Source organism: Somniosus microcephalus, chromosome 22 (assembly GCF_052327205.1).
Source record: "Somniosus microcephalus isolate GS21.2 chromosome 22, FLI_Smic_1.0, whole genome shotgun sequence".
NCBI classification, from domain to species: Eukaryota; Metazoa; Chordata; class Chondrichthyes; order Squaliformes; family Somniosidae; genus Somniosus; species Somniosus microcephalus.
Window position 1 is genome coordinate 40,752,227 of NC_141008.1, and position 27,443 is coordinate 40,779,669.

Sequence of the window (27,443 nt, forward strand, 5' to 3'; positions counted from 1 at the left end):
GACCATTAAAGAAGTCGAGCTGCGAGATATATTGGAGGTATCGATTAGGACTCTCGGTGGCAGTGGGGCAGAAGTGAGCAGTATTGTGAAGGTGGAAGATGGCTGTCTTGGTAACTGGATGTGGGGAAGGAAATTCGACTTGAGATCAAGCAGCACGCCCAGGTTCTGCCTCACCAGACTTGGCCTGAGGTGGTAGTTGGGGAGGTTGGGATGGAATCGAGGAGAGACGTGCATGAGTTGATGAGAGCAAAAAAAGGATGGCTTTAATTTTGCTTAATTAAGCTGGAGAAAATGTTTGCTTCTCCAAGACTTGATGTTGAGCAGGCTGTTGGCGAGTTGAACAACAGCCATGGAGTTGAAAGTTATGTCATCGGCATACAAATGGAAGCTGATCCTATGCTTTGGGGTGATGTCAGTACGGATAAGCATATGGATGAGGGAGAGGACCAAGGATTGAGCACTGGGGTACACCAACAGTGGGAGTAGGAAACATTGGTGCGAATGGAGTTAGGAGAGAACAGTGTCACGAAGGTGGACTGCAAAGGACGTTGGAGAATGATCAGTGTTAAAGGCAGCAGAGAGAGCAAGATGGCTGAGGAGGGACTGCGAACTGTAGTCAGAGGATGTTACATTTTGTGGGTCACATGCAAGCCTGTAAATGGAAGGCATGTTCTCTGAACTGAAGAGAATCAACAACACTGATTTCTCCGTGTACAGTTGGTGCAGTGGGCTTGGTTAACTGGGATCTTGGATTGTGGAGGAAAATATCTGAGGAAGATAGAGGTCCCAGGTAGATAATCTGCCATATTTTTGTTTTCCTTTTAAATTTTTCTGGAAATCGTACCTGGAAGGTGTCACGGAGGAGATCGCTATAACAACAACCACCTGTATTTATATAGTGCCTTTAATGTAGTAAAACGACCCAAGGCGCTTTACAGGAGTGTTATAAGACAAAAAAAGGATGTTGGAGAATGATTTTACTGGATGAATGGGAAATCCTGCCATAAAGTTTGATGTGCTGCAGTGTAGGCCATCATTTGGAGCAAAGTATAAACACAGTACTTTGCAAATGTGAGAGGATTATTTGGTGTAGCTCATTTGTAGGTTATCTAAAGGGAGCACTTTTTAAAGAAGGGGAACTAACCAACTCCCACCAGAAATGGAGTAAATTCAAGTAGGTAGATGTTTGTATAGAGCCCCAAATTTACTACACAGACCCAGCTAATGGAAAGGACTGATAATGACTTGTCTTTTATGGTATTTGTATTTGAGCAAATATTCTTAAATAAAAGTTAATTTCTTGCTAATATTCTCTGCCCTCCTGAGGGCATTCACTCCCTACTGAGGTACAACCCCATATTTTCTCTCTGGCGCTGCTCCCGGACAATATTGATGTGAGCACCTTGGCAGTGTTTGGCGGTAGATTACTTGACCATGGGGCCATCACGCCCAAGTCCAACTGATCGTCATTGATCTCTAAAAGAAAGACTTGCATTTGTATAGCGCCTTTCACGACCACCGGACTTTGGCCCAGAAATTCGGGTCGGGGACTTCCCGCGGGTGCAAGCCCCCGATCTGCACTTACCTTGCGCGCCGGCAGTTGAGCTGTGGGGCCCCGTGGAATTCCGATCCGGGGCCTGGCCCAGCTGCCGGCGCGCAGTGCTTGCGTATCCCAGGGGCGCAGTTAGTTCGATGCGTCCCCTGGGATCACGTGGGCCATGGGCAGCCAATCGGAGGAGGGAAAAGCCCATTCATAAGTCTGACAGGAAGAGCTGTCAAGACTTATAAATACTACGGCCCCAAAATAGCACTAAACATTCAAATAAATAAAAAAAAAAACACTTTTTAAATAAACTATAAATTACATGAAATAACTATTTTAAACAATAATTTAAATTTTTGAAAATTTGTAATATTCTAACGGGGCTAAAAATAAACTTACCTTGCTTTAAAGTATTTAAAAATAATAAACCTGTGGGGAAAAATGTTTTAATTTTAATTAATTCACCACTTACCTTGTAAAAAGCAGGCCTTACGCCTGCTTTTTATATTTCTAAATCCTGCAGGCTTACGATCCCGGGAAAACATGTTTAAATTTTTATTTTATTTTTTTAATGTAAGTTTGATGCGCACGCGCATCCTCCCCCACGCACGCGTTCGACCTCTGAACCTCTTTGTTCAGAGGAACGGAAGTGCCGGTTTCCCGCGCATGCGCAGTGCATGCACGAAACCGGCACTTCCATCGGGCTTATGGGTGAGTACCCTGTGCGTACTCACCCGTGGAGACCCTAATTTCTGGGCCAAAGTGCTTTACAGCCAATGACGTACTTTTGATGCGGAGTCACTGTTGTAATGTGGGAAACACGGCAGCCAATTTGCACACAGCAAGCTCCCACAAACAGCAGTGTGAAAATGACCAGATAATCTCTTTGTTATGTTGGTTGAGGGAGAAATATTGGCCAGGACACCAGGGATAACCCCCCTACTTTTCTTCGAAATAGTGCCATAGGATCTTTTACGCCCCCGAGAAAGCAGACGGGGCCTCGGTTTAACGTCTCATCCGAACGACGCCACCTCTGACAGTGCAGCAATCCCTCAGCACTGCACTGGAGTGTCAGCCTAGCTTTATGTGCGCAAGCCCATAATACACATACATACTTATAGCAAGTATCACTGGTTCATGATTAGGAGTAGAAACTTTTACATTCTAACTAGGATCAACTAACTCAGCATGGACCAGGGAATTAACCTGGGACTCTCCTAACCTGTGTGGCTCAGCTACTCACTGGATGAGTTCAGACATCGGGAGCTGTTACCATTCTGAGATTAGCAATGGAAGTGGTGGTGTTCCCATGCTGCTGCCCGTGTCCCTCTAAGTGATTAAAATTTGCTTGAGGTGCTGCCGGAGAAGCCTTGGCGACTTGCTGCAGTGCATCTTGTAGATGGTACACACTGCAGCCATGGTACGCCGGTGGTGGAGGGAGTGAATGTTTAAGGTGGTGGCTGGGGTGCTGATCAAGTGGGCTGCTTTGTCCTGGATGGTGTTGAGCTTCTTGAATGTTGTTGGAGTTGCACTCATCCAGGCAAGTGGAGAGTATTCCATCACACTCCTTACTTGTGCCTTGTAGATGGTGGAAAGGCTTTGGGGAGTCAGGAGGTGAGGCACTCACTGCAGAATACCCAGCCTCTGACCTGCTCTTGTTGCCACAGTATTTATGTGGCTGGTCCAGTTAAGTTTCTGGTCAGTGGTGAACCCCAGGATGTTGTTGGTGGGGGATTTGGCAATGGTAATGCTGTTGAATGTCAAGGGGCGATGGTTTGACTCTCGCTTGTTGAAGATAGTCATTGATTTCAAATGTTACCTGCCACTTATCAGCCCAAGCCTGAATGTCGTCCAGGTCTTGTTGCATGCGGGCATGGACTGCTTCATTATCGGAGGAGTTGTGAATGGTGCTGAACACGGTGCAGTCATCAGCAAACATCCCCATTTCTGACCTTATGTTCGAGGGAAAGTCATTGATGAAGCAGCTGAAGATGGTTGGGCCTAGGACACTGCCCTGAGGAACTCCTGCAGCGATGTCCTGGGGCTGTGATGATTGACCTTCAACCACCACAACCATCTTCCTTTGTGCTAGGTATGACTCCAGCCAGGGCAGACAAGTCCTACTCTCCAATCCCATACCATCCTCTCTTGCACACATTTGAAGCTGAAGTACATGGAAAGAATTGATCAGTGAGCCTCCTTTGCTATTTGTTACCCATGGCAGTTACCTTTTTTAATCCCAATCCCAATTCCATACCTATTCTCTGTATTCTTGCTTCTCAATTATGTATTTTTCTCCTTTTTTAAATGTCTATTCACTTTATATCTCTGGCCTTCTGTGGTAGTGACTGACGGTCCTTGCGTGAAGGTAGATTGAAATCAAAGATTATATCCCTGTTCTAGATTCATATACCAGTCAATTCCATTCACACCTAATAGCATCTCAATCATATCATTTAACCTCCTTATCCTCGGGGAATATAACCCTAGTTTGCCCAGACTCTCATCACAACTCCGTCCCAGTATCGTGGTGTGGCATTGCTGGATTTTTACATAGAATCTACAGCACAGAAACAGGCTATTCGGCCCAACTGCTCTATGCCGGTGTTTATGGTCCACACAAGCCTCCTCCCGCCCTACTTCATCTAATCCTATCAGCAGATCCTTCTATTCCTTTTTCCCTCATGTTTATCTAGCTTCCCCTTAAATGCATCTATGCTATTTGCCTCAACTACTCCTTGTGGTAACGAGTTCCACATTCTTGCCTCTCTTCGGGTAAACCTGTTTCTCCTGAATTCCCTATTGCATTTATTGGTAATTATCTTGCATTTATGGTGCCTAGTTTTGGGCTCCCTGCTCTCCCACCCCCCACAAGTGGAAACATCTACGCTATGTCTACCCTATAAAAACCCCGTTAGAATTTTAGAAACCTCTATTGAGTCACCCCTCAGCCTCTTTTTTCTACAGAAAATAGTCCCAACCTGTTCAGCCTTTTGTGATGAGTATATCTCAGTTCTGGTATCATAGGAGCAGAGGAAGAGGAGCCCCTCGAGCCTGTTCTGCTATTCAGTGAGATCATTACTGATCTGTATTCTAATTCTATTTACCCGCCGTGGCTCCATATCCCTTGATGCCCTTGGCTAGCAAAAGTCTATCGATCTAAGATTTAAAGTTATTATTGAGCTAGCATCTACTGCTTTTTGTGGGAGTGTGCCACACTTTGAAGAAGTGTTTCCTAATTTCTCTCTCAATGGCCTGGCTCTGATTTTAAAATTGTGTTCCCTTTCCTAGATTGCCCCACCAGCAGAAAACGTTTCTCTCCCTACCCTATCAATTCCTTTCAAAATACTTAAAAACCTCAATCAAATCACCCCTTAACCTTCAAGGGAATACAAGCCTATTTTATGTAATCTCTCCTCACGATTTAACCCTTGGCGTTCTGGTGAATCTGCACTGCACGCCTTCCGAGGCCAATATATCCTTTCTAAGGTGTGGTATATTTCCTTGTAAAAATTTTTCCAACCTCTCCAGTGCCTCTATATCCTTTTTATAATATGGAGACCTGTACTGTGCACAGTACCGTGGTCTAACCAAGATTGGATACAAGTTTAATATCCTTGCTTTTCAATTCTATCCCTCTAGAAATGATCCCCATTGCTTTTTTTTTATGGCCTTATTAGCCTGCATCACTACTTTCAGTGTTTTGTGTATCTGTACCCCTGGATCCCTTTGCTCCTCTACCCCATTTAGACTCTTATTCTCCAAGCAGTATTTGGCCTCCTTATTCTTCCCACTAAAATGTAACACCTCACACTTAATTGAAATTAATTTGCCAATTACACACCCATTCTGCAAGTTCATTAATGTCATTGTATTTTGTTGGAAGTGGCCCTAAAAATAGTAGATGCATTGCTGGTCATCTTCCAAAATTCTATAGACTCTGGAACAGTTCCCATGGATTGAAGGATAACTAATGTAACCCCACTATTTAAGAAGGGTGGTAGAGAGAAAACATAAGAACATAAGAAATAGGAGCAGGAGTAGGCCATTTGGCCCTTCGAGCCTGCTCCGCCATTCAATGAGATCATGGCTGATCTTCTGCCTCAATTCCATTCGCCGGCCTTATCGCCATATCCCTTGATGCCCTTACTAGTCAGAAATCTATCGACTTCTGTTTTGAATATACCCAATACAGCTCTCTGGGGCAGAGAATGCCAAAGATTCACCACCCTCTGTGTGAAGAAATTTCTTCTCATCTCAGTCCTGAATGGCCTACCCTTTATCCTGAGGCTGTGGCCCCTGGTTCTAGACTCCCCAGCCAAGGGAAACATTCTCCCAGCATCCACCCTATCAAGCCCTGTAATAATTTTGTATGCTTCAATGAGATCCCCTCTCATTCTTCTGAATTCAAGAGAATACAGGCCAAGTTTACTCAATCTCTTCTCATACGACAGTCCCGCCATCCCAGGAATCAATCTCGTGAACCTTCGTTGCACTCCCTCTATGGCAAGTAACGGGGAATTATAGACCGGTAAGCCTGACATCGGTAGTGAGGAAAATGCTAGAGTCCATTATAAAAGATGTAATAGCAACGCACTTGGAAAACTGACCGGATCGGACAAAGTCAACAAAGTTTACAAAAGGTAAATCATGCTTGACTAATCTACCGGAATGTTTTGAGGATGTAACTGGTAGAATAGATAAGGGAGAACCAATGGTTGTGGTGTATTTGGACTTTCAGAAGGCTTTCGATAAGGTCCTGCATAAGAGATTAGCGTGTAAAGTTAAAGCACATGGGATTGGGGGTAAGGTACTGTCTTGGATAGAGAACTGGTTGGCAGACAGGAAGCAAAGAGTTGGAATAAATGGGTCTTTTTCCGAGTGGCAGGCAGTGTCTAGTGGGGTACCGCAGGGATCGGTGCTAGGACCCCAGCTATTCACTATATATAAATGATCTAGATGAGGGAACTAGATGTAATATCTCCAAGTTTGCAGATGAACAAAGCTGGGTGGGCGTGTGTACTGTGAGGAGGATGCAGAGAAACTCCAGTACGATTTGGACAGGTTGAGTGATTGGGCAGATGCATGGCAAATGCAGTATAATGTGGATAAATGCGAGGTTATCCACTTCGGTGGCAAAAAAAGGAAGACAGATTATTATCTGAACGGCAATAGATTGGGAAAAGGGGAAGTGCAACGAGGCCTGGGTGTCCTTGTGCACCAGTCGCTGAAGGTAAGCATGCAGGTGCAGCAGGCGGTTAAGAAGGCAAATGGTATGTTGGCCTTCATAGCGAGAGGATTTGAGTACAGGAGCAAGGAAGTCTTGCCGCAGTTGTACAGGGCCTTGGTGAGACCACACCTCGAGTATTGTGTGCAGTTTTGGTCGCCTTATCTGAGGAAGGATGTTCTTGCCATGGAGAGAGTGCAGCGAAGATTCATCAGACTGATACCTGGGAATGGCAGGAATGACATATGAAGAAAGATTGGGACGATTAGGCTTATATTCGCTAGAGTTTAGAAGAATGAGAGGGGATCTCATTGAAACTTATAAAATTCTAACAGGACTAGACAGACTAGATGCAGGAAGGATGTTCCCGATGGTCGGGGAGTCCACAACCAGGGGTCACAGTCTAAGGATAAGGGGTAAGCCATTTAGGACTGAGATGAGGAGGAAGTTCTTCACCCAGAGAGTGGTGAACCTGTGGAATTCTCTGCCACACAGGGCAGTTGAGGCCAATTCTTTACATATATTCAAGAAGGAGTTGGATATATTTCTTGAGGCTAAAGGGATCAAGGGATATGGGGAGAAAGCAGGGACAGGGTACTGAATTTGGATGATCAGCCATGATCTCATTGAATGGCGGAGCGGGCTCGAGGGGCTGAATGGCCTACTCCTGCTCCTATCTTCTATGTTTCTAAGTTGCAGTCTTCACTATACCCCCCAATTTGGTGTCGTACGCAAATTTTGAGATTGTACTTCTGATTCAAATTATTATGTAAATTGTGAACAACCGTGGTCCCAGCACTGATCCTTGTGGAACACCACTTTGCACTTTTTGTCAGTCTGAGTAGCTACACTTAACCACTGTTTTCTGTTCTGTAGTCAGCTTGCTACCTATTCTGCTACTCGTCCCCTGACCCCACATGCTCTGACCGTAGTCATGAGTCTACTATGCGGTACCTTATCGAAGGCCTTTTGAAAACCCAAATATATTACATCGACTGCATTACCCCATCTACTCTTTCTGTTACTTCTTCAAAGAATCCATTAAGGTTGGTCAAACATTACCTTCCCTTTTGAAATCCGTGCTGACTATTAGATTTTCAGTTTCTTGATGTTTTCCTCCATGGCTGTTATATCCTTCTGAAAGTGAGGCACCCAAAACTGAACACAAATGAGTTCTGACCAGTGTTATGTATGGCTTGGAGACTTGTCTGACTTCTGTCTCTTTATTTTATCTTAGTTTTCCTTTTTATTAATTGTGTTTTCTTTACTTCATTAATCTCTACTTTTCTGTATCCCTCTTGTTGTTGTATCCTGCTCTACAGTGAAGATGGAAGTAAAATATGTATTTAATTCTTCTCCCATATCCTTATGCTCTATATTATAAATAAATCTCTTTTTATTGGGCTTACATCCTCCTTTTACCAATCTCTCTCCTGATGTATTAAAACTGTTACTGTTGCTTTGATACCGTCTGCAAATTTTTTCACACTCTGTTTTGCATTAGTATATTCTTGGTCTCCTTTTGTTGCTTTCTATAATCCTCCCAACTCTTGCACTTGCAGCTCATTTTTCATGCTTACATAAGGTGCCTCCTTTTGTTTAGTACTCATTCTAACCTTGTTTGCAAATAAGGTCCACTGTCAAGTCTGTGTAGATTTGCTGCCTAATTTCTACCACCCTGTTCCAGCCAATTCTTTATTGTCCCTGCAAAGTTAACCCAATGTCACGTTTTGGGATTTCTGGCTATCGCTTAAGGAGGCTCTTGGTGTAATTTGTGTTTTTTTAAATGCTCTGAATGGGTTAAGTTCACAAAATAGCAGAGTTGGGAAATGTAGTTTAGGATTAAGATGAGTCTGCGCCAGGGAGCTTTAGAGAATAAAAGTTAGTTTAGAGTGTCCAGGGACGTTCACGCCTATTGAGGTGGGATTGTTTCTACTCGTCTGAGTCCAGCTTGAGGTGTCTCCTGAGAATATACTTTTGGAAGAGGGCGTATTTGGTTTGCTTGATAATGAGGAATCACTGAACATGAAATAAGTCAGAGGGACAGCTCTCTCACTTGCTAAGAACACAAAGGAAAAAAGAGAAGGGAACATTTGGATAGTCAGTCAGCCAGCCAAGTCTGAGGAGGAGGCCTGAGCTAGTCAGCGTAAAAGCTAAGTGAGGCTGCTAGGAGAGATATTTTTTTTCTCTTATTGAATTGAGGTGAGATTTGATTACATCTGTTACTCTGTGCTCTTACTTGCTGTCTGTAAAAATAAAGCCGCGTAAAAATGTTGTATCTGGCTTTGTCTCACTAAAGTGTTTCAGTCTGGATGGAGTGGAGAAGCACGAGGGCATGTGTGAAAGGCAGTATATCCAGTTCTGATCTCGAGGAGCTCCTAGTGTTGCACCCCGGGGTTATGCTATCATATAATTAGATACGGATGATGCATTCACACTTCCGATTGTAAGACACTTGGACTGCTAAGGCAAATCTGAAACTGGTAACACCTGGTTTAAGTTCAAGCTAAGCCAGAGGAAACAGATTTAAAATAAATGGCAAAAGAATCAGAGGGGAGATGAAGAGAATATTTTTTACGCAGCGAGTTGTTACAATCTGGAATGCACTGCCTGAAAGAGTGGAGGAAGCAGATTCAAAAACAACTTTCAAAAGGGAATCCGATAAATACTTGAAAAGGAAACATTTTCAGGGCTATGGGGAAAGAGCAGGGGAATGGGATTAATTGGATAGCTCTTTCAAAAGGCCGGCACAAGTATAATGAGCCGAATGGCTTCCTTCTGTGCTGTATGATTCAAAGTTCAAAACCTTTAGTGTGTGACCTTCCTTTATCACTTTCAAGCCGTTTATGCTGTTTTTTTCCTCCAGGATTGCTACAGCTATTCTGCCACTGTCACGGTGGCCAAGTGAGTGAACCACTGCAGAAATTTACCCTCGTGTCTCTCTTGGATGGGAATGCATTTTCCCCAATTTGATCACCTAGCGTCAGCATTAAGCTCTATCAAGTTGGGTGTAACACGACCAGCAACCTATGCTCTGGCCCAGTGTGTCTCGACACGCTCTTGCACCAATGTGATTTTTTTTTTCTGCTTCCCACCCCAGCCATTCCTGTTGCTAATTTTATATTTTACAGCGTCAGAAAAAAATGAGCCTCCTCCTTTCACTGGTTCAAGGCAAGAACATGTCCTCATGTGGACAATAATTGTGACGTGCACAAATTATATCCTGCACCATTAGGAACAGATGTTAAACGAACTAATGCTTTCAGAGATGGAAACGAACACCTGTCCCTGGGGTAGGCACGACACAATAAGCACTTTTACCAATTCTACCCATCTTAGAAGCAGCTGAAATTTCACAACTGCCAAAGTGTTTTTGTTCTATCTTGAGCCAATGCAGTATGATTATAAGTTTAATAAGCCTGAGCTGGTGTACTTGTAAAAATAGTAGGTGTTATTTTCTTTCCATGCTGCTGGATGTGCAAACAGATGGTGTTTTCTATCTCCAGTTACTAATATTTCATGCCACTTAACTATAATTATCATTTATTGCAGATGGGGAAGAGGATTTGGCCTTGTTGGGATCATTTTTGGAAAGGATAGTGCTTTGAATCAGCCAAACAGTATATATGGACTTATTTTCTATATACTACAAATGTTGTTGGGTGAGTACTGTGTACATCTGGGTATATGATTCACACCAGGATTTGTTGGGGCAACTGAGCTTCCATTATTTACAATTAGACCAGTGTTCACTCAGAAGCCTATTGTACATGCAAGACTAGAAACTTTCTTATACAATGAATTGGTTGACAGCCACAACGTTTTGAAGTGTCATCGCTCATTCAAACAAAACAAGACATTCCATTTGCAGCATTTCCATTGGTTGCTTATGAATACAGGAAGCTGTTGAAGTACATTTTGATTGGGGCTTTGCCGAGTGATTGAGGGATAGTGATCCCTGACCATGCAATTGCATTAAGAAAAGAACAAGGGTGCTCCAAAATCCTACCGCTAAATTTTAATTCAGAGGAGGAGGGGTTTGGTAAGTTATGTTTCTGTTTTGAGTGCTGCATTCTTTTTAAAATTTTAAATAGAATCTCAATTTTAACTTTCTACATGAATAAAGAAGTATTCATTTTTTTTCCTGGGTCCCAAGAACATTTTTTTAGATTTTTAAATAACCAAAAACCATGGCTACTATTTGAAGGGCTTTACTTCTGCAGCGCGATCTTTTCAAACTATTTAATGTTGTACTGATGCGATTTTTAAACTATGCATAGAACTTCAGTGAAAGCTTAACTTGCTGAATGATAAATTTGTGCAGAGCTGATCTTTTTTAATACTTAATTTACCTGAGAATGTTGCTATAGCGAATGAGACTGTTTATCCATCCCAGTTTTATTGGCTACAGGCTTTCCTGTTGCTAATTTTTTTTTGTTGGAGTTAATGGTCTCCTCTTGGTAGTCCTTCAGATGCCATTCACTCCAAATACTAATTGTTCCTTTTAAATTAATGTATTATTAGAACTGTGAAAATGTACTTTTATTCCAGCAAATAATTAAATCAAATTGATCATGTGATTTATGAATGGCAACAATTACTGATTTCAGTTCTTGCAATGAGTGTGTTTCATAAGAACATAAGAAATAGGAGCAGGAGTAGGCCAATCGGCCCCTCGAGCCTGCTCCGCCATTCAATAAGATCATGGCTGATCTGATCCTAACCGCCAGTCCACTATCACAGAACTATCTCCTGAATCTAACAGAATTAGACACACGAAATAGGAGCAGGATCAGGCTACACGGCCCCTGGGCCCGCTCCGCTACCCACAGGGCCATGACCGATCCGAACCTAGACTCATGTCCAAATTCCTGCCCGCTCCCCGTAACCCTTAATTCCCTTTACTTCTAGGAAACTGTCTATTTCTGTTTTAAATTTATGTAATGATGTAGCTTCTACAGCTTTTTGGGGCAGCATATTCCATGGACCTACCACCCTCTGAGTGAAGTAGTTCCTCCTCATCTCAGTTTTGAAAGAGCAGCCCCTTATTCTAAGACTATGCCCCCTAGTTCTAGTTTCACCCATCATCGGGAACATCCTCCCGCATCCACCCGATCCAACCCCTTCACAATCTTATATGTTTCAATAAGATCGCCTCTCATTCTTCTGAACTCCAATGAGTAGAGTCCCAATCTACTCAACCTCTCCTCATATGTCCATCCCCTCATCCCCGGGATTAACTGAATGAACCTTCTTTGTACTGACTCGAGAGCAAGTATGTCCTTTCTTAAGTATGGACACCAAAACTGTACGCAGTATTCCAGGTGCGGTCTCACCAATACCTTGTACAACTGAAGCAATACCTCCCTATTTTTATATTCTATCCCCCTAGCAATGAAAGCCAACATTCCATTGGCCTTCTTAATCACTTGCTGCACCTGCATACTAACCTTTTGAGTTTTGTGCACCAGGACCCCCAGATCCCTTTGTACTTCAGTACTTTCCAGTTTCTTGCCATTAAGATAATAACTTGCTCTACGTTTTTTCCTGCCAAAGTGCATAACCTCACACTTTCCAGTATTGTATTCCATCTGCCAAATCTCTGCCCACTTACTTAGCCTGTCTGTCCCCTTGCAGGTTTTTTATGTCCTCCTCACTCACTACTTTCCCTCCCATTTTCACCTGTGAAACACCGTCAATAAAACTTGATCAACTTCTAGATGCACCATTCTTCTGATCAGTGACTACATTTTCCACCACGGAGATTGGGTAGGAAGACCACTGTAGCTGTACTGCACTCCCTGTCAGCTAGTTCAGTCTAGCTGAATGCTGCCTCTCCAGAGCTTGTGAATACTTTCAAAGCCCATGCTGCATGTCTGACCAGTGCTGGTCTGCATTCAAGTTTCTTTTGGTATCTTGAAAAGACTAAATTCAAGGTTTGATTGCATCACTGCCACCTGGAATGGTCTCAAACAGGGGATTGTCACCTCAGAGTGGCATTCCCTTTTTCAGTCAAATGATCCGGATGTCATTTACCCTCAGACCAAGTAAATCCTATTTAATGATAAGACACCAAATGCAGTTCAAATTAAACATTGGCATCCATTTGAACTGTAGTTTAATAAAGTGTTACAGCTCTAGCCAGAAAGCACAAATGCTTTAGTAAGTGGGAAAAATCGAGGAAATACACCTACATACTAAATTCCCGTACCAGTATGGAAATACCCAGAGTAAGCTCACCAGAGTTGTAAGTCTAAGATCTGCTCCAGTCTCTGATTTTCAACGGCTGTGGAAAAATGGTTAAATCTGTTTTCAGCATCTGTACCAGTCCCACTAACTCGTCACCTGAGAAGAATTTAGTTATGTGCCACACAGTAATGATACAATGGAGTTGTTATAATATTTGCTGGAAAAGAAAATCTGAGATCCTGGATCAAGTACCATAAGTTTGGTTGAGTTGGCAGAAACAAGGTCTAGCAGAACAAAGTTAACTATCTCCTTCTAAACATGATGCCACAGAAATTAGCAGTCCCTGATAGTGCAGGCTCTCACAGCTCTATTAAGGAAACTAGCTTCTGTCATGATTCATGAATCCTTGTTGACCAGTGTTGCTGCTTCTGAGTGGAAAGCAGCATTATGCTAAAGATCAATACAGGAAACTTTGTTATCTGGAGGCTAACTGTCCGGAATGCTCGAGCCACCGGCAAAAATCAGGAGCCGTTTCGTTAGGTTTTTTTTCTTCTCGAGGTTTTTTTTCTTCTCGTTGCTTTTTTTCTCAACAGTCAAGCTCTGCAAGGTCTCGCTGTTTGAGGGAACGGCAACAGCTCGGTCCCGTCGGTGCCGGATAGCACAAAGTTTCCTGTATTCTGTTGCACCATTCTGTTAAAGTTTATGAGAACATAGTGAATGAAAATTTATTATAATGTCTTAATCACAACTTGCTTGGTTCCAGAACAAATGGATTGATTTATAATGCACTCCATTTCTTATTCCAAGAATGGAATGATTCCAATGTGAGGTCAGCAGTAGGCCTCAAAATGTGATGGAGCCTTAAGTATTGTATGGTTTCTTAGAATCATAGAAATTTGCAGCACAGAAGAATCATAGAAATTTGCAGCACAGAAGAAGGCCATTCAGCCCAATGTGTCTTGCGCCATATCTGTTGTTAAATGCAAATTCAGATAGATATGTGGATGTTATTGCAACACCTATACAAGTGTAGTATGGTTGCCCCACTCTTTGTTGGCTTAATATTAACCTGGTGCATGCGGTCAAATATTACTGGGATTAGTCATTGGGAAAATGATGTGTTGTATAAAGTGCTGAAGAAGAACTGTGACTTTGTTGAAAAAGTGGTGTGCTGTTAACATCTGATCTATGCTGGGGAAACCATGGTTGTGATGATGGGGAAAAACTGGTTGAAGAATGGAAATTCATAAAATGGTCCCCACTTACTCTCAACAATGTATTTTCCTGATTTTTGCTTCCCATTGGAAGGATTTTAGAATTCAGCAAAGGATGACCAAAAATTGATCGAGAGAGAAAATAAAATACGAGAGTAAACTAGCAAGAGACATAAAAACATATTGTAAAAGCTTCGATAGATATGTAAAAAGAAAGAGATTAGCAAAAGTAAACGTGGGTTCCTTGTAGGCAGAGACGGGAGAAATTATAATGGGGAATAAGGAAATGGCAGAGACATTAAACAAATACTTTGTTTTTTGTGTCTTCTTCCGTGAAGACAGATACATTCAGGAAATAGTGGGGAAACCAAGGGTCTAGTGAGAATGAGGAACTTAAAGAAATTAGTATTAGTACAGAAATAGTGCCGGAGAAATTAATGGAGCTAAAAGCCGACAAATCCCCTGGACCAGATGGCCTACATGCTAGGGTTTTAAAAGAAGTGGCTACAGAGATAGTGGATGCATTGGTTTTGATCTTTCAGAATCTAGGGAATTCTGGAACGGTCCCTGCGGATTGGAAGGTAGCAAATGTTACCCTGCTATTCAAGAAAGGAGGGTGGGAGCAAACGGGGAACTATAGACAAGTTAGCCTGACATCAGTGATAGGGAAAATTTTAGAATCTGTTATTAGGGATGAGTTAACAAGGCACTTAGAAAATCATAATATGATTGGGCAGAGTCAGCACGGATTTCTGAAAGGAAAATCACGTTTGATAACTCTTAGATTTTTGAGGTAACTAGCAGGGTAGATAAATAGGAACCAGTGGATGTGATGTATTTGGATTTTCAAACAGCATTTGATAAAGTGCCGCACACGAGGTTATTACACAAAATTAGGACTCACGGGATTGGAGGTAATATATTAGCATAGATTGGGGCTTGGTTAACAGACAGAAAACAGAGTAGGAATAAACTGGTCATTTTCAGGTTGGCAGACTGTAACTAGTGGGGTACCGCAAGGATCAGTGCTTGGGCCTCAGCTTTTTACAATCTATATCAATGACTTACATGAGGGGATCGAGTGTAATGTATCCAAGTTTGCTGACGATAAAACGCTAGGTGGGAAAGTAAGCTGTAAGGAGGACGCAAAGAGGCTGCAAAGTGATTTAAACAGGTTAAGTGAATGGGCAAGAAAATGGCAGATGGAATATAATGTGGAAAAATGTAAAAGTTATCCACTTTTGTAGGAAAAATAGAAAAGCAGAATATTTTTTAAATGGTGAGAGATTGGGAAATGTTGGTGTTCAGAGTGTCCTTGTACATGAATCACTGAAAGTTAACATGCAGGTACAGCAAGCAATTAAGAAAGCAAATGGTCTGTTGGCCTTTATTACAAAAGAATTGGAGTATAAAAGTAAAGAAGTCTTACTGCAATTATTTGGTGAGACCACACCTGGAGTATTGTGTACAATTTTTGGTCTCCTTACCTGAGGAAGGATATACTTGCCTTTAGAAGGGAGTGCAACGAAGGTTCACTAGACTGATTCCTAGGATGGGGAGATTGTCCTATGTGGAGAGATTGAGTAGACTAGGCCTATATTCCCTAGAATTTAGAAGAATGAGAGGTGATCTCATTGAAACTTTATAAAATTCTTAAGGGGCTTGCCAGGGTAGATGCTGGGTGGATGTTTCCCCTGGCTAGGGAGTCTAGAACCAGGGGTCACTGTCTCAGAATAGGGGGTTGGCCATTTAGGACTGAGATGAGGAGCAACTTCTTCACTCAAAGGGTTGTAAATCTTTGGAATTTTCTACCCCAGAGGGCTGTCGTTGAGCATATTCAAGACCGCGATCGATAGATTTTTGGATACAAATGGAACCAAGGGATATGACGATAGTGCAGGAAGGTGGCGTTAAGGTAGACGATCAGCCATAATCTTATTGAATGGCAGAGTAGACTCGAAGGGCCGAATGGCCTACTCCTACTCCTATTTCTGCTGTTCTTAACTCCACTGCTGTGTGGATGGTGATGACTCGTGCTTAGCGTGGTTCTATGGATACCAGCAGCCCCCTCATACCTCAGCCAAGTGATCTAGTTGGTGAGTACCAACAGGCTAAAACAATGTTGGCAACCTGGATCCTGTCCTCACCCAAAGTCCATGCTGGGCTTCTAGTTAGTGATCAGGAGTGGGATCCTTGCCTCTTATTTTTCTTCCCCCTTAGCCTGTGGATGCTGATTGTAGGACCTCTGCCATTAAAATATTTGTTAGGTTTACAAAGGGTGACAAAACAATTACTTACATTTATATTATGCTGTAGCAAAATATGCCAAGGCAGTTCACAGTAAAATCAGGCATCCAGCAGTGGAAGGAAAATCATAGAATAAAATCATTGAACCATTCCGCCCATCCTGCCTGTGCCCAAACACAGTAGTCCCAGAGCCCTGCAAATTTTTCCTTTTCATGTGTATATATGCAATTCCTTTTTGTAAGTTACTATTGAATCTGCTTCTACCACCCTTTCAGGCAGTGCATTCCAGATCATCATAACTTGTGCAAAAAGATTCTCCTGATCTCCCCTCTGATTCTATTGGCAATGATCTTAAATCTGTGTCCTCTAGTTACCGACCCTCCTGCCAGTGAGTACAGGTTTCGAATGTCTCTATTAAATCTCCACTTAACCTTCTCTGCTCGAAGGAAAACAATCCCAGCTTCTCCAGTCTCTCCACATAACTGAAGCCCCTCACCCTGGTACCATTCTAGTAAATCACCTCTACAATCTCTCCAAGGCCTTGACATCCTTCCTAAAGTGTGGTGCCCAGAATTAAACACAATGGGGCAGAAATTCCTCCCCAAACACGTGAGTACGGAAGGGGTACTCACGCGTCTGGCCGGAGGAAATGCCGGTTTTCAGCATGCACAGCGCATGCGCTGAAAACCGGCATTTCCTCTCCTCCAACCCAAGAGTTGAAGAGGCTAGCGCATGCGCTGTAGGGGGCAGCGCGTGCGTCTTGGATTTCCTCTGTTTTGGGGGATTTGCGCATGTGTAAAGGCCTCCAGTCTTTACGCTTGTAAAAAGCACACGTAAGTATTTATTTTTACAGGTAAGTGGCGTTTTAGTGTAATTTAGAATTTTTTTTCCCACAGGTTTATTATTTTAAAGAATCTACAATAAGGTAAGTTTAGTTTTAGACCCTTTCTATTAAAAATTTATTATTTTCAACAAAAAAAAAATTATTGCTTAAATTATTTTTTTAAACTTATTTATACTTAATTTAATGATTGGGATGTTTTTAAAATTTTTATTTAAAGTTTAAATAGTGTTTTGGGCCCCCGTAATTTTCATGAGTTTGACAGTTCTTACTCTCAAACTCATGAATGAACCTTCCCCTCCCCTGATTGGTTGTACAGTGCTCACCTGATCCCAGCCGGCACATCGCACTAACCACGCCGCTGGATCAGGTAAGCACTGCGCGCTGACATCTGAACCGGGCCTGTGAAAGGAAATGCAAGCAGGCCCGGGCTTCAGATGTCAGCGCGCAGGGTGAGTGCAGATCGGGGGCTTGCACCCGCGGGAAGCCCCCGACCCGAATTTTTGGCCCAATATTCCAGCTGAGACCTAACCAGTGTTTTATAAAGGTTTAGCATAACATCCTTAGAAAAGTTAGGGAAAGTGACCAATGGCTTGATTAGAGGTAGGTTCTGAAGAGGCTTGTGAGGGTGAGGAGAAAAGTAGCAAAGCAGAGGAGTTTGAGACTGAGTTTTTGAGAATGGGGCCAAACAGTTGAAAACTCTTGCCACCAAAGCTGGAGTGGAGAGAGGGGGGGGAAATACAAAGTTAATGTGTGCTGGCATGTAGGGCCGAGAGGAGGTTGTATAGATGGGGACATGCGAGACTGGAGGGATTTTAAAAAGGTTAAAAAATTTAAACTCGGAGGGGGGGAGATAATGGAGAGTGGACAAGGGAGCAGGACTTAGTGTGAGAGAGGATACAGGTGGACGAGTCGTGTTTGTGTAGTGTAGATTTTGGGAAGCTGTTCAGTATTAGAAGTTGAGTTTGGAGGTGACTAATGCCGGACTGAAGTTTTCAGTGGTGGAGGAGTAAAGTTAGATGCAGGTGACGTTGTCTCGATATATAACCGTGACTGTAACTTGGCTCAGGGTCACAGGATACTGGAGCCTCTCAGTCGGGTTGAGCTTAAGCAAGCCGCCAGGCAGGAGAATGATATTTGAGGACCAGTGCAGAGATGTTGGCAGGAGCTGAATAGGATAGTTTCAGTCTTGCAAGTGTTGAGTTGGAGAAAGTTTTTAATCATTCAGTGTTGTTAGAAGTAAGCAGTCTGACAGGATAGTGTTGGCACCAGAGAGGTAGGGCTGGGTAGCGTTAGCGTACATATGGAAAGTGACGATGCCTATGGATGACGCAGCTGCGATGTGGTATGTAGATGAGGAAAAAGAGAGAGCCAGAAATGGAACCTTGGGGCACTCATGAGGTGAATACCTGTTGGAGGGGACAGGAAAGAAGTAATTAAAGGAGATGTGCTGGCTACTTTGGGACTGGAACCAGTGGCGATGGATTATTTTCAAAAAAGCAGACAAGCAACTGCAGATCTATTGATGTTCAGAATCTGGTAACATAATGGAATCAACTTGTGGGAGTAAACTCTGAGGAGAGTGAGGTACAGCAAAGTATGGTCGAGCCAGATTTGGTGATTGAGGCTAGTTTTATGGTACACTGGGTTTTATGCTCTTTTTATTTAAGGGAACAAAGATGGGGATGTAACAAGCGGAACAACAAGATAATGGTTTTGCTGGGAACCAGGGCATCAAATGTGGAGGTGAAGGAACGGTTTAGTAGGTTGACATCAGTAGTTGTATCATGGCCAAAGGAGAGGGAGTTGGAGATTCTGCCTAGCCACCTCATTAAGTTTAAGTTACATAGGATATACGGCACAGAAACCGGATTACATAGGATATACAGCACAAACAGGCCATTCGGCCCAACCAGTTCATGCTGGCGTTTATGCTCCACACGAGCCTCCTCCCGTCTTTCCTGGTCTAAATCTATCAGCATAACCCTCTACTCCCTTCTCCCTCATATGATTGTCTAGCCTCCCCTTAAATGCATCTATACTATTCGCTTCAACCACTCCCTGTGGTAGCAAGTTCCACATTCTAGCCACACTCTGGGTAAAGAAGTTTCTTCTGAATTCCCTACTGGGTTTCTTGGTGACTATCTTATATTGATGGCCTCTAGTTATGCTCTTCCCCACAAGTGGAAACATTCTCTCTGTATCCACTCTATCAAAACCTTTCATAATTTTAAAGACCCCTCGGCCTTTTTTTCAAGAGAGAAGATACCCAGCCTGTTCATCCTTTCCCGATTTATGTATACCCTCGCATTTCTGGTATCATCCTTGTAAATCTTCTCTGCACCCTCTCCAGTGCCTCTGTATCCTTTTTATAATATGGCGACCAGAACTGTACGCAATAATAAGTGTGGTCTAAACAAGGTTCGATACATGAAATTAGTGACATCCCATGTGGTTTAGGGGCCTCTACTGTTTCCAACTTACATTAACCACTTGGATTTGCAAGCTCAGTGCAGATTTGCAGATGTTACAAAACCTAAGAGGGGTATTTGAATCTAGGGAGGTAGCTTGGAAACTACAACATGGTCGTCAGAATGCACAAGTGTGTAGACCAATGGCATATTAAATATAACTGAGACGAGTGTAAAATACTGAAAATAGAGGAAAAAATAGGTAACATAAGGACTCCATGAATGATACTAAAGTGGTTATGAAACTTTCACGGTCTGGGGGTTCTGGTGGATTTGACACTCGGTATCATTACAGAGCAGCAATCAACAGAGCAAATGGACCCAAAACAGAAGGGTACAAGTCAGAAGTCGGGTCCTTCTCATCTTTATCTGGTGAATTTTGTATAGACTCCGAGTCAAACCTGTGACCTTCCTGGTCCATTGCTTAGTACCACAGCATTTGATTTTTTTTTTCTTTTTGTTTTTCTTCCCCTTTCTTAGCCTGGGGCCACTGCAGCCAATTGTAGCATCCTCACTTCTAAATTAGCATAGAACAACTGCTGCCATTACTGGTGTGCAACAAAACCCGTCCACCTAATTGGTATATTTTAGCAAATTTCGTCCGGCTACAGAGAAAATCAATCAGCAGTTTATTATGTGTAACAAGAAACAGATAGTAAAGTGGCAATTCTTGGATTCCATATAGTCCAAAGCCATTCAGAGGACTGAACTTGAGTTCACCCTATACTACATTAGCTGTAGCTGAGCTGTAGGCCCTTTTCTATCGCCTCTGCAAGACTAGCAGTGCTACAGGTTGTGAGCATTTATGCCAAGTTAATGTAAGGAATCCGAGAGCTGGTACAGTTCTAGCTCCAATCCAAAACGTTCACACAAGGGCCCCAAATTTTCTAAAATGGTGTAACCAACAAGTTCCGCCAAAATTTATGGCGATCTTCCTGTCAGCGAGTTACAACACATCAACTTGCATTTATATAGCGCCTTTAACATAGTAAAACACCCCGGGGTGCTTCCCAGGAGCATAATCAGGCAAAAATTGACACTGAGCCAAAGAAGGAAATATTAGGACAGGTGACTAAAAGCCTGGTTAAATAGGTAGGTTTTAAGCAACATCTTAAAGGAGGGGAGAGGTGGAGGTTTAGGAATATAATTCCAGAGCTTAGGGCCTAGATGGCTGAAGGCACGGCCGCCAATGCTGGGGCGAAGGAAGTGGGGGATGCACTGGAGACCATAGCTGAAGGAGCGGAGAGTTCTCGGTTGGAGGAGGTTACAGAGATGGGGAACAGAGACCATGGAGGGATTTCAATACGAGGATGAGAATTTTTAAAATCGAGTCATTGCTGGACCAGGAGACAATGTAGGTCAACGAGCACAGTGGTGTTGAATGGGACTTGTGCAAGTTAGGATACAGGCAGCAGTTTTAGATGGCACGGCATGCTTAAGAAATGCAATTGTGAATGTTTTTCAATCTTATTGCAACTCGTACTAATGCCATAAAGATCCATTCAAAGATAGAAAAAATACAATTTAAGTCTCTAGTAGGAAAAATGAAAGAAATCACTGAAATAATTGCCATAAAACACCAGAAATATAACTTTGGGTCCTGTTGCACCTAACATTTCAGGCCTAAATTTATAGCCTGTTCAGAACTGATGGAAATTTGCGTGAACAGCACATTTGCATGGGGGCGGGGCTATGTTAATGAGCAGTAGAACGTTTCGGCAGAGATTTTGCAAAATCCCCATAAGATTGAGGTATTTTGTGCGTAGTATAAAAATGTGCCAGTTATTTATACCCGAACTTCCGCTGTTGTGTTGAAAAGCCATATTATAACATACTTATGCCATTGTTTTGGCACAAGTTTTCAGGAAATTCCAGGCCAAGGTGTCTGGTGAAACTTTTGTATATCACTCCACCTGCCTGTGAACACTTCCTTCACGTGCAGAAATTTAAGTGCAGCTAACCTTTGGTTGCTGGAGCCTACGTTCTGTTATTGGAACTCTCTCGTGCTCGCTGCTCCAGTACAGTTTCTCAGGCTTTGACCCTCAAGCAGCCACCTAAATCAGTTTCATTATCTTTCCTTCAAGTCTACTTTGGCTGCACAAATGTATGTACATTGCACTTGCAGGAGAACCTGATTGTGGGGGTTATACTGCAAGATCAGATCATTAAATGGCAGAGCAGGCTCGAGGGGCCAAATGGCCGCCTCCTGCTCCTATTTCTTATGCTCTTCTGTCTGCATGTAAATTTCTGGATACCTAAATCATCCTCGGGTGATATTCCAAGGGACTAATCGGTTTTCTTGGTATAAGCATCACACTTATTCTATGGAAAATGGAATTTTAGCCACTTTACTATCTGTTTCTTGCTGCACATAATAATCAACTGCTTGAGCATCGGTACGGTGGTCTTGTTCAGTAGAACCTACTTGTCGACTGTGGCCATTATCAAATCATAATTTATTGCTATGCAAGTTAGCTTTAGAACTGCCGTGACATTTACTTATGCAAATATGCGTAAATGTTAACGCCTTGTGTAGAGAGGAAGTACCTGCTCATGAAATAACGTTCCTCCCTTTCTTACAGGTATGACGGTGAGCGCAATGGCTGCTTTAATACTGATGACGACGTCCATAGTGTCTGTGGTGGGTGCACTGTATCTAAGTTACATCCTGTACTTTGTACTGAAGGACTTCTGCATAATCTGCATCACTACATATGTCCTGAACTTCATTCTCTTTATCATCAACTATAAACGACTGGTTTACTTGAATGAGGCCTGGAAACAGCAACTCCAATCCAAACAGGAATAATCTATATGATCTGCGAACCTAACACCTGGAGAGCCTGCTTCCATTATGTCTATTTGGCAGTAATTTTTTTTTTGAGAGAGATGTATATGATATAAAGGAAATCAAAATCATTGAGAACCAATTTTTTTTAATTGAATACTTGTTGTGTGGGACCCTGGACTTTACTTTGGTTTATCCTCCCTCACATGAAGATTAACAGACAAGCCAACTGAAAGCAAGCTTTAACTGTATTACACATTCCTTAGAAGATCTGAATTCTGAAAAACTTGCATACACTAAGTGGCATTTGTGTTTTTTTTTAAAGCAGTTCCCCCGCCCCCCTCCCCGATAATGCAAATTGTATGTTAAATTGTGATTGAAAGTGCCTTCTGTTACAGAGGAATTGTATATGATTTTTTTTTAAAAACAGCAAGTGTTTTATATTGCACAGGAAGTGGCTAATAGGCGTGCTGGGTCTTGGTGCTCTAAAGAGTGGGTCTGGAAATTGTCCATCTTGGTTGAACGACCAGATGCGAATGTTGCAAGTCCAATTTCTTCCAGTACAGTAGTAATTTGTCACGTGTCGGAGGGTAACTTTACATTCAGAAATGCTCAGGTCCTCTAGGCCTAAACTTTGTCCGAGTGCACGCATGATTTTAAAAGGCCCGCAACTATGCAGTCGCAGCATACCACAAAGGTATTTAAACTAGCACAATTCACAGTGTGGGAAAGCTCTCGTCACAGCTTGCTAGGATTTTAAAACTATGCTTGAGAGGATCTAGTAGTTAAATAACAAGTTTTAATCTTTTCAGATTTGACTAACATTGGGCCAGGATTTCATGTAAAAAGCATATCTCTTTAAAAATTTGTGACACGGTTTAGCAAAAGTGCAGTATGATAGGTGACCAATGCATTTGATTTTTTACTGAAAGTTTAAAACTTCCCATGAGTTGCACTTTAAGACGGCTTCATTTGGACTGTTATTTTACAGTTTATTTCAGTATTTTAATACTGCTGAATAAAGCAGCATCAGGACCAAGATTGTATAAATATGTGGTCAACCAGGCCCATAATGTTTGAAAATTGGGTCCCTTTTAAGGACCTTATTTAAGGGACCCCTATTGGTTTCAATCTGATCGTGCTGCATACGACTTTATTTTTTTTTAATAGTATTTAGTTTGTATTGAAGTTTTCAGTAGGTTGAGGGCCTTTTTGTCTCTAATGTAACACCATTGTGCCATGTATTAGATTAATAAGGAATAGTTGAAAATTTGAAAAGCATTGCTATATTAAAAATAAAACTTTTACAAATTAATTGGTTGGATTGGCTGGGTGGAGATGAGGCTTTTTTTATACAATAAAACAAACATGTTTGATAACTGGCATTAAAAAAGTATTTAAATTCAATTTTGACCTACTTAAACCATATTTAGATTATACATGACCACCGCTTGAACAAAAAAATCCTTTCTTGCATTCTATACAAATGCCTGTTCATAAATTGTAAAGCACGATTTCACTGAACATTGTTTTAGAGCTGATTTTGGGAGTGCTCATTTAATCTACCCCATTTTATTCAGGTAGACAATTGGGTCAGAAGAGGCTTTTGCCTAGCTTTGAAACTTCCTTGCTAATGTAGTTCAGTGCCTCCTCAATTATTGCTGGAAGGAGCTGTAGTTTTGTGCATTCACTGTATGTTGTGCTTTTAATTGAGACCTTTTGTATCTATTGCAGCAATGGATACCAAAGTATCAATTAAATGTGTTAGTGTCCCCAAAACTACTAGAATTGAGAAGAGATGGTAACAAATTTATTAGCTTTTTTCAAACCTGATGTAATTATTTACATCGAGAAACATTCTGGGCCATTGCGCTAGATGATGGCCTTAACAGCCTTTTGAATTTCCCAAGTAGCTTATGATTTCATTAGAAAGAGGTTACTTTCATTTCCTGGAACCAACCTATTGAATTGTATTGCGAAAATGATTAATGGAATAGTGTAATGCCAACTTAGAACTGGTAAATATTGGTTTATAGCATCAGTGGTTTAAATAACATTTTTCTCCTAATGGTGATTTTTAATGACTTAATGCCTATGAACCAACCTACAATAAAATGTATCAATTTTAGTATACCTCAGATACTGTGTTCATAAGCACAGGATCCATCTGACATGGCTGATAAATCTATAGTCACCCAGTCACCCAACAGTTCGTATCAATTTTCTGTAAGCCTTTACTGTGCCTGCTTGACGTGGATAGATGGTTGTGTCAAATGGATGGGGCGGTGCTTTTGATCAGTGGATCAGGTATCTACTGGTGGAAAAAGTCCAGTTCTATCAGATGACTATCTTTGTCAAATGGGCATTTGTATGTAAATCTAATGCACGGTGATTTTTTTTTAAAAAACCTAAAGCTTGTTAATGTGCAGGATGCTGCACATGTAAACTTAGTAACTTATGCAATCAGTATTTTCTCAACACTAAATTTGTTGTATGTGCTTTTTTGTGCCCTTAACTAAACTGGGTCTCAAAACAGATTATTTTTTAGCCCTTGCACTGTAAATGTTTAGTTGGCAAACTTTAAAGCCATTACTATGTTCTTCATAGAACGCAAATAATCCAGAGAATGTTGGGTACAGTTAAAGCTTGTCACAAAGGATTGAATCCTGGACGCGGGGGAAATGCCTTTATCGTGTCTGTGCTCATTGAAGCTGCTGGTACAGTAAGTTACCTGAAGTCCATCTCTTTCCGAGCTCCACAAGACCACTGAATGCTATTGTACTATTATTGTGACATTCCTGTGACCCAATAAGCTGTAAAAATTCCAAAGGGGTTTACTGATACTGTATATCTTGACTGTGGACGACACTTCTGCTCATCCTTGATCCTATTTTTTGAAGTAAAACTCATACTATGTATCTGCAGTTCTACATATGTTTGGTGCGAAACAAATTGAATATTGATTTTAGCCAATGTTTTGGGCTTGGTTTAAATATTTTACTTTGTGCATCTCCTGGTGTTAGACCTTTACTAGCAACAGAGGGATGGACAAATTAAGATCCCAGAAGTACAGTTGTATTTACCCTCTTCCTCCACCATCATTTGTTTATATTGCACTGTCTAGCATGAAGCCTATGTTTACTGCTCATGAGGTACTGTAATTGAATATAACTATAGATTCATTCCTATTGGTATTGGTCTATCACTACTTATCCCTGGTACCTGTGTCAATACAGGCACAAGTAGGCCCCTAATTTAGGAACAGTGAAATAAAATGGTTTTCATTACAGTAAATCATTGTCAATTCAATATGAAAGTGACAGGGTGACAGATGCTCTTTATTTTTGTAAACTGTATTTAGCATGGCAGAAGTACTATGTTCTTGATCTGTATAATATGTTCCATCAAAGTTATTTATTGATGCTGCTTCAAGCTCATGAGCACGTGTTAAAACTTTCAAGGTGGACTCTCTGGGCATTGATCCCCTTCACAGCCACAGATGAGAACGGTTTTATACATAGGTTCAGGAATATGATTTTGCTAAACGGCAAAAATTGTAAATATGTATGAATGTGTATTCATTGCACAGAATTTTTTGGTATGAAATAAATGTAGAATCTACATGATGCCGTCTTCTGCAATTTTTGAATGCTAATTTTGGTTATAATGGACTGCTCCTGCCATTCAAAAAATCCTGCAAGCAAACTTGTAGGTGAAGTTCAAATAAGACCATGAACTGAAGAAGCCCACCACAGCTATCAATACTTGATCGATTTTCATCTTATAATGTGGATTTTTGTTACTTTCCTTGTCCTTTTATACAATATGCTTGTTTACAGCAAACCTCTTGTGTTGAAATGTGGATTACACTGTATAATAGCCAGCTTTCAATCAGTTTTGCTTGTGTAAAGGAGATGTGGATGGAATACAAAGTATACTATAAGCTCATTACATTGGTGCCTACAGCCTGCAAACCTTGGATGAATGTGGACTAAATCAAATCAATGAACAATGTAATTTGTTTGGCTCAGCTTGGCCATAGCTAATTGTAGTGCAGTGCTCCTGCCAGATGTATAAAAGAATGGATTTTAATCATTTCAATACTAGGTTTACACTTTTTAATTATCTGCAGAAACTAATTCATCCTAAAATGTTCACATTTTCTGGTCAGCTAAGTAAAACTTGCTCTGGAAAAACTAGGATTTTATGGATGAACCTCACCTATTCTGTCTGTGTATTAAAATTCTTCAATATTTCATGCACTTCCTGTCCACAAATGTTACTTCCTGTAGCACTTTTTTTGTCCACGTTTATAATGAAAACCTGTTAACATTTATAATGGTGAAATCTGCATCTAAACGTTTTTATAAGAAACCTTATACACATTTTAAAAAGTTTGATGAACTATTCAGATCACTATGCTTTTTCTGAAAAACACTGTTTACTGTCTTTTCCTCAGTAACTGAAATTTCTACTATCCAAAAATGGTTTTAACATTAAAAAAATACATTTCACAATGACATGATCAAACTTAATCATTGAATTGTCTTTTAAAACTGTTCAGTTTTTATTTTAAGGCTTTAAGCTCATTCAAAAACTTGGCACTGGTATTTTTAGCCAGAGCTATAGAATGTGTGTGTGTGTACACTCAATTTTCTAGTACCATTGACTCAACAGCACTCTTGAATTATTTTGTTTGCTTAGTTTTTCAAATTTATTTGAAGTAAAGCTACAGGGAAAATTTCAACAGCTTTATTTGGGTTAAACCCACATTTAAAAAAAAGTATATAACAGTATCTTTCCTTATCCTAATTTGAATTCATTTTTCCAAACTGAAAATTGAATTTTGACACAAACAGCCTCATTATCCAGCTGTTTTGTTGATGAATGTAAACATTCTAATTACTGAGAGAAAGAGGGGCA

General features: G+C 41.3%; 1 protein-coding gene across 1 annotated transcript in view; it reads left to right on the forward strand.

The window, feature by feature from the left end:
* Positions 1-26,143, forward strand: part of LOC147102194 (vitamin K epoxide reductase complex subunit 1-like protein 1) — a 52,071-nt gene extending 25,928 nt beyond the window's left edge. The window contains exons 2-3 of the mRNA XM_085964490.1: positions 10,323-10,432; positions 22,315-26,143. Coding sequence (XP_085820616.1) covers positions 10,323-10,432; positions 22,315-22,541 — 337 coding nt within the window. The 3' untranslated portion in view covers positions 22,542-26,143. The remainder of the gene's footprint in view (positions 1-10,322; positions 10,433-22,314) is intronic.
* Positions 26,144-27,443: the final 1,300 nt, after the last annotated feature.